The following is a 13,321-nucleotide window of genomic DNA, read 5'->3' as shown; positions in this document are numbered from 1 at the left end:
CACCCAGTCAAGTTAGCAAATATGCAAAAAAATATCCAAATACCTCAACCGCTCCACTTGTTCTCTTTGGTCCCTCCCCTATGGTCCCTCCCTGACACGCTCTGTCTACACCAACAAAGTTTTGCCAAAGTGAATGGACAGTCCCAACAGCCAATAAGAACAGAGAATCGGAGACTCGCTCTGATTGGTCTGAAGTGTACAGCTCATGTTAATTTTGACCAATCAGAAATCATATACCCCAGCTTTAACTCTCTCTCTCCCCCTCTCTCCCTTACCCAGGCTCGGATAAAGGCCAAGGCGATCGCTATCAACACTTTCATGCCAAAGAACGGTTACCGTCCCGTTGAGGTGAACCCGTACGCACAGCAACAACAACAACAACAACAACAGCAACAACCGCAGCCGCAGCAGCAGCCGCCTCAGCAGCGCTACACGTCCTACTACATCCCTCCTGTCTACAGGTATTATTACTATTTGTATTTGTATTTAAAGGGGCACTGTGTAACATTTTAAGTAATGTATTAGTTACAATTAATATCCTCATTCATAAATATGTCCTCATTGGTGTAAAATCACCTCCTCCAATAATCGGAATTATCCTCCTGAGCGGAGAATTACAAATATTAATATTACATTTTGTACATTGAGCGGGCAGGTCTTATGGAGGCATCCATGTTTTTGGAATGTCATCAGGTACATTGTTTAGAATTTAGAATTGTTCTTGTCCTTGAAGACCACTGTAGCTTCTGTTATTATTCAAAAGGGGTGGGGTTACCCAGGGAGAGTTGCATTCTAGAGCTTTCTTGATGATGTCATATTACACAGTGCCCCTTTTAAAGGTGCAGTGTGTAATATGACATCATCAAGAAAGTTCTACAAAGTTCTAGAATGCAACACTCCCTCGGTAACCCCAACCCTTTCGAATAATAACAGAAGCTACAGTGGCCTTCAAGGACAAGAACAATTCTACATTTTAAACAATGCACCTGATGACATTCCAACTATGCCACTTTCAAGATGGCGGCACTAGGCCTTGGTCCAAAATATGCAGAAATATGGACATATATGAGACCCTTTCTGAGGGAAAAAATTATAATTCTAAAAAAAAACAATTCAGCTATTATGCACTAAATTAAATGTACTTATGGATATTATAATTATTTTCTACAAAACCCAAAATTCTACACACTGCAGGTTTAAGGGCAAAATCAAAACCTACCTTTTTAGTCTTTAGGCTTTTTAATCACAGAACTTATTTGTTTTATCTTTTAGATTAAACAACCTACTGTTTTTATCTCTTATAGCCTATTTTATTTATATATGTAGTCTGCTTTTATTTTCTATGTACATTTATTTTTATTTTTTCACTTCTATGTATTATTTCTAATGATTTGTTTTTGCGTGTATGAATATATCGGGGTGTGTCGTGGGAGGGGAGGGGGAATTGTTTTAAGCATGTTGTGTTACATTTACTTGTATGAAAAGTGCTCTATAAATAAAGATTGATTGATATACATACAAATAAACTTTCCTCTCCTCTCCTCTCCTCTCCTCTCCTCTCCTCTCCTCTCCTCTCCTCTCCTCTCCTCTCCTCTCCTCTCCTCTCCTCTCCTCTCCTCTCCTCTCCTCTCCTCTCCTCTCCCCTCCCCTCCCCTCTCCTCTCCTCTCCTCTCCTCTCCTCTCCTCTCCTCTCCTCTCCTCTCCTCTCTTCTCCTCTCCTCCCCTCTCCTCTCCTTTCCTTTCCTTTCCTTGCCTTACAGCCCACAGCAGCAGTTCCCTCTCTACAGCCTAATCACACCCCAGGCCTGGTCGGCCACACACAGCTTCATCGACCCTGCACTGGTGAGAATAAGAGAATTATACTTATGGGTTATCGTCCGTGGTGTAGTGGATAGAGGGGGTACCATAGAGTCTCAGTCCTGTTCACAGCAGACCCGGGTTATAATCCAGCCCGGGTCTTTCTCTGCATGTCATTCATACCGCTTCATAGACCCTGCACTGGTGAGAATAAGAGAATTATACTTATATGGGGGTTAGTAAGGTGAAGAAAACAGTATTAAATTAGTTTTTTGTGTGTTAAAATGGTACATTTCTGGACTAGATACGTGTTTTTTACTGGTAAGAATTATATTTATATGGGTCTAAGTTATTATGTCTATTTTTACATAAATTTTTTACTTTTCTAATGTCTACTCTACTCTGTACTTGATGTATTTTATGATTGATTTAGAAATGGGTAAAGGTCTCTCATCTGGGTTAGCTTAGCTCAAACACTGGTAGTCAAGGGGAGCTTTAGCATGACTCTGCTGACAGTCAAAAGCACTAAACACCCCTGTGTGTTTGTTGGGAATAGTTTATTTACCACGTTATTTTGGTCTCTATATATTTTACGCGTTATGGCATTTCAGAATCAAATACAGACATACTGGAAGGAAACCAGCCGTCACATTATTTTTTTTATTTTTTTTGTTTTTTTTAAGATGTTTTTTTTATGCTTTATTGATAGTGTAGAGACAGAGTTGAAATGGGGCAGAGAGGGGAGTGACATGCAGAGAACGACCGCGGGCTGGAATCGAACCCGTGTCCGCTGCTGGCCGAGGCCCATGGGGGGGGGGACGCCTTACCAACTGAGCTAAAGGCGCCCCCACATTATTTGTTTGTTTGTTTGTTTCCCAGGTTTCACCATTTCACAACAACCAGTTCATCAATGGATTCACCACGTCACACGGTTTCAAACCAGCGAATTCCCCCCTCGTCAGACACTACTCGCCCAGGAACAGGTAACTAACTATCTCTGACTTTTTCTCAATGGCTACTGTACTAAAACAATTTGAGACCGTTTCAGAAATATTTAGAAGTTCCTCGTAGCTACTCTAGCAACCTATCTATTGAGACTGTTTCAGAAATATTTTAAAGTTAAACCAAAATTTCCCCATTTCCCTCAGTCACAGTAAACTTCACTTGCGGCCGCCTACATAAAAATAGCATTCTTTGCACTGATGGTCTCGTTTGCCGTAACATGTTATTTATGATCACCAGAGGAAAAAAAATTGACTGTTTCAGCAATACTTAATAGTTCCTCGTAGCTACTTTAGTAACCTATCCCTTCCACAATATCCCTTATTAACCAAAATATCCTCTGTTACCCCACAGGAATCACAGTAAACCCCACTTGCGGCCGCCCGTCCCGACCGCAGACCGTACCTCTGGTCTGCTGGACAGCCCGGCTCTGTTCCCTAGTTACCCCAGTGAGCGTCTGAACGGTGTACGGAGCAGCCCCCCTACGCGCCTCCCTGCTACCACCAGTCTGCCCCGCACCCGCCTGCCTTCCACTGCAGCCTTCCCACGACGGGACACGGTCGGGACGGGACGGGTCACCGAACCCATCACACCAGACTACTCCCTGGGCATCGGACGAGGAAGGTAGGTCACTGAGTCAACTTTTTTCCCGAAAGATATATTTCTTAAACAGTTTATTTCAGATCCAAAGTAATTGTTGCCGGGGATGCACCACATCCTGAAATATACAAACATATTTTAGTTGGAGACTTTACTGTCAAGGCCTCACTTTAAAGATCTCCTATTACACTACTTTTCTGGTCTTAATTTCTCCTTAATGACTCCTATAGAGCAACCTGACACGAATCACAGCACAAAAAACCATGTAGATTTTCGGGAAGCTCTTCCTCTCATCTGGGTGCATTCAGCAGTCCCTGTCAACACTGGGCTTCGTCCTTCTCCGCCCCCTCGTCCCCCCCCCTCCTGCAAACCCCACTCCGTTGTGATTGGTTACCTTCCTTCCGGAACACTTTCAGCGGCGCGCGGGCAGATTTGAGCAGGCAGGTGGGGGCATGGCCGGAGCGTGCCTAAGCACGTTGCAGCATTACCATACATGGAAAAATCCGGATTCGTTACGTAACCATTCCCGGAAATTTGAACAAGTGAATCGCGACCGGCTGCCCTAGTGTTTAGCGCTCTGCACAGCCACCCCAGACGGTCAGCAGGGAATACGTCTAAATGCATGTAAGTCATTACTTGACACTTTAGTATGGTTAAACATGACTATAAATCATTATAACAACGTTTATAGGTCATAAAAGTTGAAAAAGCATCATAGGTCCGCTTTAAAGTCACTTTGAGTAAAAAGTGGAACAACTCACCCCACTCTCCCCTACTGTTTATCATATTTTTTTAGAAATGTATAAATAATATCATAATTATCAAATGAAAAGTACAGCAATGTGCCAATAAACAATATGCATAATGCCACCACGCTGTCCTGATAAAAGTATTTCATACATAAATATGTTTTCCAAATAGGAAGGTAGGTGAACAAGTCAAAAATCTGAAAAAAATCACATCAAATAAAAGGTGTGCCAATAAAAACTATAGTGGATTAGGATAACACCATGCTTACCTGATGAAAGGGTTAACAATAATAACACAATGCTTACCTGATGAAAGGGTGAATAATAATAACACCATGCTTACCTGATGAAAGGGTTAATAATAATAACACCATGCTTACCTGATGAAAGGGTTAACAATAATAACACAATGCTTACCTGATGAAAGGGTTAACAATAATAACACCATGCTTACCTGATGAAAGGGTTAATAATAATAACACCATGCTTACCTGATGAAAGGGTTAACAATAATAACACCATGCTTACCTGATGAAAGGGTTAAAAATAATAACACCATGCTTACCTGATGAAAGGGTTAAAAATAATAACACCATGCTTACCTGATGAAAGGGTTAACAATAATAACACCATGCTTACCTGATGAAAGGGTTAACAATAATAACACCATGCTTACCTGATGAAAGGGTTAATAATAATAACACCATGCTTACCTGATGAAAGGGTTAATAATAATAACACCATGCTTACCTGATGAAAGGGTTAACAATAATAACACCATGCTTACCTGATGAAAGGGTTAAAAATAATAACACCATGCTTACCTGATGAAAGGGTTAACAATAATAACACCATGCTTACCTGATGAAAGGGTTAACAATAATAACACCATGCTTACCTGATGAAAGGGTTAATAATAATAACACCATGCTTACCTGATGAAAGGGTTAACAATAATAACACCATGCTTACCTGATGAAAGGGTTAATAATAATAACACCATGCTTACCTGATGAAAGGGTTAATAATAATAACACCATGCTTACCTGATGAAAGGGTTAATAATAATAACACCATGCTTACCTGATGAAAGGGTTAACAATAATAACACCATGCTTACCTGATGAAAGGGTTAACAATAATAACACCATGCTTACCTGATGAAAGGGTTAATAATAATAATGTTGTTTAGGATAACACCATGCTTACCTGATGAAAGGGTTAACAATATGATGTGGTTCATTAAGGTACATTTTAAAACATCAAATAAAAAGTACAGCAATGTGCCAATAAACAATATTTATAATGCCACCACGCTGTCCTGATAAAAGTGTTTTATATATGTAAATATGTTTTCCATGCTGATAAGGTACGGATAAGGAAATGGAGAAATGATGTGGTTTTTCACTCCTGTTAAATGTTCATAAGCAGAAATATTCCAATCTTTGTATCTGTGGGAAAAAAGTGAGTAAAGATCCGAAGTGTTCTCTCTCTTAAAGGAACTATCTTTCTACTTCTAGGAAAAAGAGGGACGAAAAGTTTACAGTAAGTACTGTTTTTTTTTTTTTTTTTTTTACTGACTATTGTTTTTGTATATGAAAAATTTCCCCAAAAAACCTTTAAAAAGAAAAATAAGTAGTTGTATTGTTGTGTTGAGTCAAAAAGTCTTTAAAAAAAGAAAGAAAAAAGTTGTTATATCCTTTGCTGACACTTGTATTTGAATATAGAAAATGTCCCAAAAAAAAAAGTAGTTGGTTTTGCTAAGTACGAGTGACGTCTGACTGTCTATCCCTATTTATCTACTTTTACTTTGTTAGTGTGTGAATGTTGTGTTTATTTGTGCAGACTTTTGTGTTGGTGAAAGGTGAAAAATGGCAACAACAAAAAAAACAGTTGTATTTTTTGCTGACTGTTGTATTTCCTCCCATCTCATTCTATAGCGAGTGCCGCCCCAGTCCCCTCCTCCCCCTCCCAAACCCCCGTCCCCGAGCTTCGAGTTGGGCCTGTCCAGCTTCCCGCCGCTGCCCGGAGCCTCCGGACACATCAAGACCACAGACGACGTGTTTGAAAACAGACTGGCCAGTAGCGTGCTCATCGGAAACGCCAAGGAACGGGTAAGGAGTGTGTGTGTGTGTGTGTCTGTGTGTGTGTGTGTGTGTGTGTGTGTGTGTGATTTAAAAAAATATATATTCTGTCTTATCAGAGAAAATATAAAGTTATATATGAAATCATGACAATTGAGACATTGATGTGATACTGTTTTGATATGCCTGTGTACACTGTTGCTCTCCACCGCAGATATAAACTAAAGTAAACGATAAAAACAATTGATCAATTATTGATCTTTAAACAGCATAATAACATACGCTCAAAACTATTGTGTTATCATTTGGAGAGTGATTGATTTTTTTATGAATGAAACCAAACAAGGTGTGTAAAGTAAAGGATTGTATTGCATTGGATGAGTGAAAAAGGTTGAAAACTGTCCTATGTGTGTTTCCATTGCAGGTTGTGAGTGCAGACTCCGGTGTTGGTGGCGTTCTGTCTCCCTCGGGCCCCAAAGAGCCTCTGCGGTCGCCCTCCTCCCCGATGGCCTCGAGCTTCCAGCCGTCGCCTGTCACTCCGACCCCCGCGGCCCAAACACTGACCCCCAACGCGGGCACAGCACACAGCCCGGCACCCTCCATACCTCCACCGTAAGAAACACTCACAGGCAGGCAGGCAGGCAGGCAGACAGACAGGCAGATTTACACTCACTCACTCACTCACTCACTCACTCACTCACTCACTCACTCACTCACTCACTCACTCACTCACTCACTCACTCACTCACTCACTCACTCACTCACTCACTCACTCACTCACTCACTCACTCACTCACTCAACACTCTCACACTGTTGGAATAAGTACATCTTTATCTACTTGAGTTGGAGTATTACTTTGTAAGCATGGAAATTTAACATTGAGAAGTTAATGCACATTTCCTGCTTCCTCCTAACATTAGTAAAGTCCTTGTAAAGATTGGGATGTCGGTCCCATTGATTGAAGATCATTCTGTGCAATGTTATATTCAACCACTAGATGCCGCTGTTCAACCTCACAGAGATAAAGGAGGATTTTAGTCGATGTTTATTTTATTTTATTTTTTATAAATACAAAAGAAGTCAGTAAAATGTATATCTATAGCACATTTAGAAACAACATCAGTGTTTCCCCCAGAAAATGTCTTAGTCAAGGTGGTCACTGCCCCGGGTCGGCGAACATTTTTGGGGTATTTTGCTCAAAGATGCCAATGCGCCGTAAAGAAATAAACAACTGTTTATTTGAATACAGAAATACAACAGACACTGACCTTACAGTTGTGCAATATTGTTTGCTATGTGCAGGTACAAATTATGTGCAAACATGCAGACAGTACAAAGCACAATTAAAGAAAACTTCTACTTCTGTTTTGGTGCAATACTATACAGACATACTAAATACAAGTAATGGACCATACACTTAAAGGTGCAGTGTGTAATATGACATCATCAAGAAAGTTCTACAAAGTTCTAGAATGCAACGCTCCCTGGGTAACCCCAACCCTTTCGAATAATAACAGAAGCTACAGTGGCCTTCAAGGACAAGAACAATTCTAATTTCTAAACAATGCACCTGATGACATTCCAACTATGACACTTTCAAGATGGCGGCACTAGGCCTTGGTCCAAGATATGCAGAAATATGACAATAATGCGACCCTTTCTAAGGGAAAAAATTATAATTCAAAAAAAAAATTTCAGCTATTATGCACTAAATTAAATGTACTTATGGATATTATAATTACTTTCTACAAAATCTGCTAGGAAATAAAACCCAAAATTCTACACACTGCAGGTTTAACATGTGTATGCACATCAAAGTGCAAATACAACTTTTTAAAGTTCCTTTTTGGATGGGGGCGGCTGTTGTGCGATTATTGTGGACAATAGGCCTACTGTGATGCTATGCGATAATTCATTAATGGTTATTTTAAAGGCGGCCGCCTTAGCTATAAAGCGCTGGGGGAAACACTGAACATATACAGGCCTAAGATACACAACAACAACAATAACAATAACAAAAATTGTTAGTTAAGGCGGCAGCCATGTGGGAAACCCTGGATTAATGCTGCAACACATACAGTATTCCTGAGGCAGGGTTGATAACGAGTTAAAGTAAGTTATAAAATAATATAACTGCCTGTCATCTTTAACCACCTTTCTCTCATGTTGTGTTTGTGTTCCAGGGAGTTGAAGGTGACTGAGGTGAAACCTAAAGAGGTGCAGCCGTCTGTGGAGCGAGTTCCCGGCACTCTGTCCACCGCCAGCAAGTCAGTGCAAGTCAACGGAGCCGCAACGGTCAGTATAGATTTATCAAGGTCACTTTTATTTATATAGCACCTTATAAGAACCTAAATTCACCAAAGTGCTTTACATAAAATACATAAATTAAAATACAACAGCACACATTAAAAAACACTTACAGCAATGACACAAAACAATTCATTAAAACGTAAAAGCCTGTGAAAAAAGGTGAGTTTTAAGAGTGGACTTGAAGGTTTCCAGAGACTCAGATGAGCAAATATATTTATAGATTTACTCTTTTTGTTCTCTCTTAACAATATGGCCATCTCTCACATCTCAATCACTCGCCAATCAATCTCAGCATCAACAAAAGAGTGGATGTTAATAGTGCCTCAATTCTACACTGTCGTTTGTTTTTGGAAAGTAATAGTTTTGAAACCAAAATTGGCCACCTACACCTCCCATTTCAAGTTTAAAAAATAAAATTATTAAAAGTGCATCTTCAACAGTAAATGTGTAGACGAGTGTTCTGCAGAATATATTTCTAACTCTGTTGTTGTTGTTATTCTTTAGGAGTTGAAGAAGCCTTTTTATCTCTACATTACTTATTGAAAATGCTCTAAAAGACAATATATTTATCGTGGATTTGGTAGAAATGTTGTCAGTAGTTTATTTTATAAGATCAAAATGTTCATTCTACTCAAACATATGCTTCTAAAGAGTAAAACAAGAGACAACTGAACATTTGGAGTGGTCTCTTCATTTTTTCCAGAGCTGTATATTTAAATCTGTTGTTATTCTTCAGGAGCAGAGGAAGCCTTCCTACGCTGAGATCTGCCAGCGATCGAGGGAAGCCGCGACATTACAACAGCAACAGACCCATAAGGAAGCCAAGCCAGCCGCCTGCACTGCCCCCGGTGGCGAGGAGAGGAAGTGCTCCGACGCCTCCACCCCCACAGGAGGAGAGGCCAAGACCCGAGAGACTTACCCCCAATCCTGCTCCTCCAAATCGGGTTCAAATCCAGGCCGCGCCCCTAGAGAGAACCGCAGGCCGGCCGGTCGATGGGCCTCTCCGCCACCACACCAGGGGAAGACCCCCAACAAAGATGCCCACCACACCCCACCCAAGTCGCCGCAGTAGGGGGGGGCCACTATTCGCTCGACCACACCATGCGATTCGGAAAAAAAGAAGGAAAAATATAAGTCAGGGCTACTCAATACTTATATCCCAGCATCACCGTCACACACAAGCATAGAGGACGCCTTGTTGCGTTGGTTTTCTCCCGGATCAGGGCTTGCAGACAGAAAGCACTTTATTGTGCAAGTAGAGCTACGTTTCAATCTTTTATTTCTATTTATTAGATTTTTTTTTATTTCTTCATTTTTATTACTCCTCTTTTTTTCTTTGCGTTACGTAGTTGTGTCAGGCGTGTCAGAGTCGGCACAGACAACACTGAAATTGATTCATTCTGTCCAAATGGCCTTGTGGGTTTAAATTAGTCTGTGTGTGTGTGTGTGTGTGTGCACGTCTCTGTGTGTTTGTGTCCGTGTGTGTGTGTGTGTGTGTGTTTGTGTGCGTCCGTCTGTGTCTGTCTCTGTGTGTTTGTGTCCGTGTGTGTTTGTGTGTGTCCGTCTGTGTCTGTCTCTGTGTGTGAGTGTGTACGAAGCAGCTGTGTATTGTTGGAAGCCACTGCAAAGCATGATGGGGAAGATTGCGTACAACAACAACAGACTCCATCTTGTCTGGCTCTCACAGTGATGTGAGGTTTGTGTCTTTGCATGTAGAGCGTTGTTTGTGCATCTTTTATGAAGCTTAATTGTGGCTCATAATTAGCAGAAATGTGTGTTTTTTCTCTCTTTTAAATACATATTCACATCCATATGCAAAAACTTCACATCAAAATCTCATCACAACAAGACTCGGATCGTTTGGTTTACATCGCCTCAAAGTGATTTATTTTTTATTTTTTTTTCAAATACATTTTTATTTTTTTTTGGGGGGGTGGGGGGGGGGATTTACTTTACACTAGATTTCTTGGTATTTTGTTGATGATGTATTTCTTCCAAACAGCCCGGTTACAGTTACTATGGTAACCGTCGCTGCTTCGATTTTCTTCCTATGATGATTTTCTCTGTTTGTTTTATTTTATTTTTTTACTATTTTTGCTAACACTGCTAAATACTAGCTAGCTTTCATGGCATAGCTTGGTGTGTCTAAAGTGGCCGATTTGTGAGATCAGTGCTGATTTTTTTTTTTTTTTTTAGCGTCGCACACGGGAGAAAGCGGGGGTGTGTTTTTTCGCAACTAAAATCTTTAAAGGCATATTAGGCAACTTTTCAGTTTGAAATGACTGGAAGAGGGTTAAGGTGTGTGTGTGTGTTTGGCTTGGGCAATGATGAGTACACAGAAGCTACATTTGCAAGTTTTTTGGGAAGAGTAAAGCAAGCTTTTTTTTTTTTTTTTTTTTTTACAACTGCTGATACAGATCCCATTTTGATGCTTAAAAAATGTCCTATTGAAAACTGTGGAATAAGACAATTAGTGGTGCATATACTGTCGAGGGCTGGATTTGGGCTAAACACAGTCGTGGCGATGCAAAAGCTGTATTCCTGTTTGAAGTTGTAGTTGCGTGGGGAAAAACACTGTTTAGCTGCAATCGTGAGACTGTTTGTTTTTTTCACTAGCTATCAATCGGTTATCGGTAATCCCATGTAAGTTTACCCATGTACTAAGGAGAAGGTGTATTTGTTCTGCATTTTTTGAGGATTTTCATTGGACAAAAAGTGTGAAAAATGTCCACACGAAATTCCACATAATAGTGGCACGAGTTCAGCGTTCAGTGTGGAGATTTTTTTTTTTGTTGCTAAAATGGCGACAGTGAAATGTTTGTTTCTCGTTCGAACTTTTCAAACAAGTACACAGTGGCATATTTCTAGTTATTTCCGCTCGATTTTGGTGCTAGGCGTTAAATCCTGTAAATTCTACACATTTATTTGCACTGTTAGCTTTCCCGGAACTCAGAGGGCGAATTGTTTTAGATAATCCTTTAAAAAAATATATATATAATAAGAAAAAGGGAATTTAGCCTTTTCTTTGTAACAGTTAAAGGACATGCAAACGTGAAGCCCTGCAGTTGATTAAGCCTATTTTCTATTTTTTTTGGTTCTCTTCTGTGGACGCCTGTTGGTTACAAAACTGTGGAAGCACGGACGTTTAGTTTCTATATATATATATTAGCGTGACATAACTTTACAGAGTCGTCACAGATGCTGATATTAAAGGCCTACTTCACCGGTGGGAATATGAAGGTGTATTGAATTCCGAGATCCTATGTAGTATAAATGTGCAAAAAAAAAAAAAAATCATCCTAGCCTGAGAAAAGGCTAGGCTGTGACATCACAGAAAGAGAAATGTAGGGTTAGACAGTGAGACCATAAAACACTCTTTCTGCCTTTTCTCAGGCTAGGATGAACCAATTTAAATTTTGTTTGCACATTTATACTATATGTGATCTCAGAATTCAATACACTTCATATTGCCATCGGTGAAATAGGGCTTTAATTATTATTATTTTTTGCGCTGAAAGGTGTTGTCAGTGATTCTGGAGGACGCTTGTTGTCAAAATCACTTTTTGTCAAAATCAGTGAATATCTCCTCATGATCCGCTACCTGTCTGTACTGTGTGTGTGTGTGTGTGTGTGTGCGCGCTGCAAAAGAAATCTGGTGTTAATACACAGCCTAGGCTTTCTACATTTTTTTCAACGCACACAGTACAGACAGGTAGCGGATCGTGAGGAGATATTCACTGATTTTGACCAAAAAAAAAACAGATTTTGACAATAAGCGTTCTCCAGAATCACTGACTCCACCTTTTTTAAAAGAGTGGTTGCTCTTGTAGGCTTGCAGTGGTTTGGAGTTTGGCTTCTATAGTTCTGTATCGATGAGGATTTTTTCATTGAAGGAGTGTTTTGCTTGTTTAACTTGATGAATATGGAAAGTGAGACGGTGGAATAGACCTAGAATATTTTTTACTAGAACTTAAAACCGATTTGAAGGTAAAATGACGAGTGTAGGTTTTTTTCAGGAATGTAGTTGGAACGAGGAAGAGATTGAGTTGGGAGAGTCCCGTTTTGGGCCTAAGCGGGACAGTGTTGTGTTGAACCAAAATACCCATAAAGAATTTAAACGTTTATTGACATCGTTAACAGGCAGATGAGAACAGGCAGGTTTGGTCAACAGCAGGACAGTGTTGTGTTGTGTAAAAAAATGCAACTTTTTCTTTACCACAAAATGTTGTTTTTATTATAATTCTTTTTCAGCATGCTCCCCCGTCTTGATTTTTTTTTTATAATGTCAGTTTGCACACTTCCATTCGAAACAGTTGAAAGTGCAGAGCTAAGATAAACAGTTAATTTAATAAACGTTTGAAAAGATCGCCCAAAGCACACTGCTTCACTCTTGAAGTGTTCTTTGGGGATAATTTTCACCCGACAGAAGTTTGAAGTTGAAGCACAGAAGTACATTTCAAAACACCTTTTTACATACTTTGCTAACCTTAAGCTTACAGATTGTGGTTCGGAATGCAGACGCTAACACTTAGCAACCGCACACCATTCAGGCTAAATTTGACTTAAATCAACAACATTTCGTTAAAAAGTTTTTTTGTCGGGGAGCAAGTGGAACATTTTGATTTCCTTTCGAGTGAGGCAGCAAGAATTGAGACGTAGGAAGTAAGATGATGCTTGTTATGTTTAGGGGTTAAGTTACATTTCTTTTGGTTGGGAGGTCTGTTTACTGTAGCAGCCACTTTAGCAGGTAACCAACCAACCAAGCCTTGAATATTTTA

General features: G+C 40.0%; 1 protein-coding gene across 1 annotated transcript in view; it reads left to right on the top strand.

Annotated features, from left to right (window-relative positions):
* Window positions 1-9,615, top strand: part of larp4b (La ribonucleoprotein 4B) — a gene marked incomplete at its 3' end in the record, with an annotated part of 37,663 nt that extends 28,048 nt beyond the window's left edge. Inside the window, exons 10-18 of the mRNA XM_080034655.1 lie at window positions 280-461; window positions 1,761-1,842; window positions 2,677-2,780; window positions 3,154-3,423; window positions 5,669-5,693; window positions 6,089-6,262; window positions 6,657-6,844; window positions 8,417-8,528; window positions 9,280-9,615. Of these exons, the coding sequence (XP_079890781.1) occupies window positions 280-461; window positions 1,761-1,842; window positions 2,677-2,780; window positions 3,154-3,423; window positions 5,669-5,693; window positions 6,089-6,262; window positions 6,657-6,844; window positions 8,417-8,528; window positions 9,280-9,615 (1,473 nt within the window). The remainder of the gene's footprint in view (window positions 1-279; window positions 462-1,760; window positions 1,843-2,676; window positions 2,781-3,153; window positions 3,424-5,668; window positions 5,694-6,088; window positions 6,263-6,656; window positions 6,845-8,416; window positions 8,529-9,279) is intronic.
* Between the last annotated feature and the right edge of the window lie 3,706 nt (window positions 9,616-13,321).

Source organism: Ammodytes marinus, assembly GCF_949987685.1.
Source record: "Ammodytes marinus genome assembly, chromosome: 9".
Lineage (NCBI taxonomy): Eukaryota > Metazoa > Chordata > Actinopteri > Uranoscopiformes > Ammodytidae > Ammodytes > Ammodytes marinus.
Note: the sequence above shows the minus strand (reverse complement) of the source record. Positions and strands in the feature narration are given on the sequence as shown.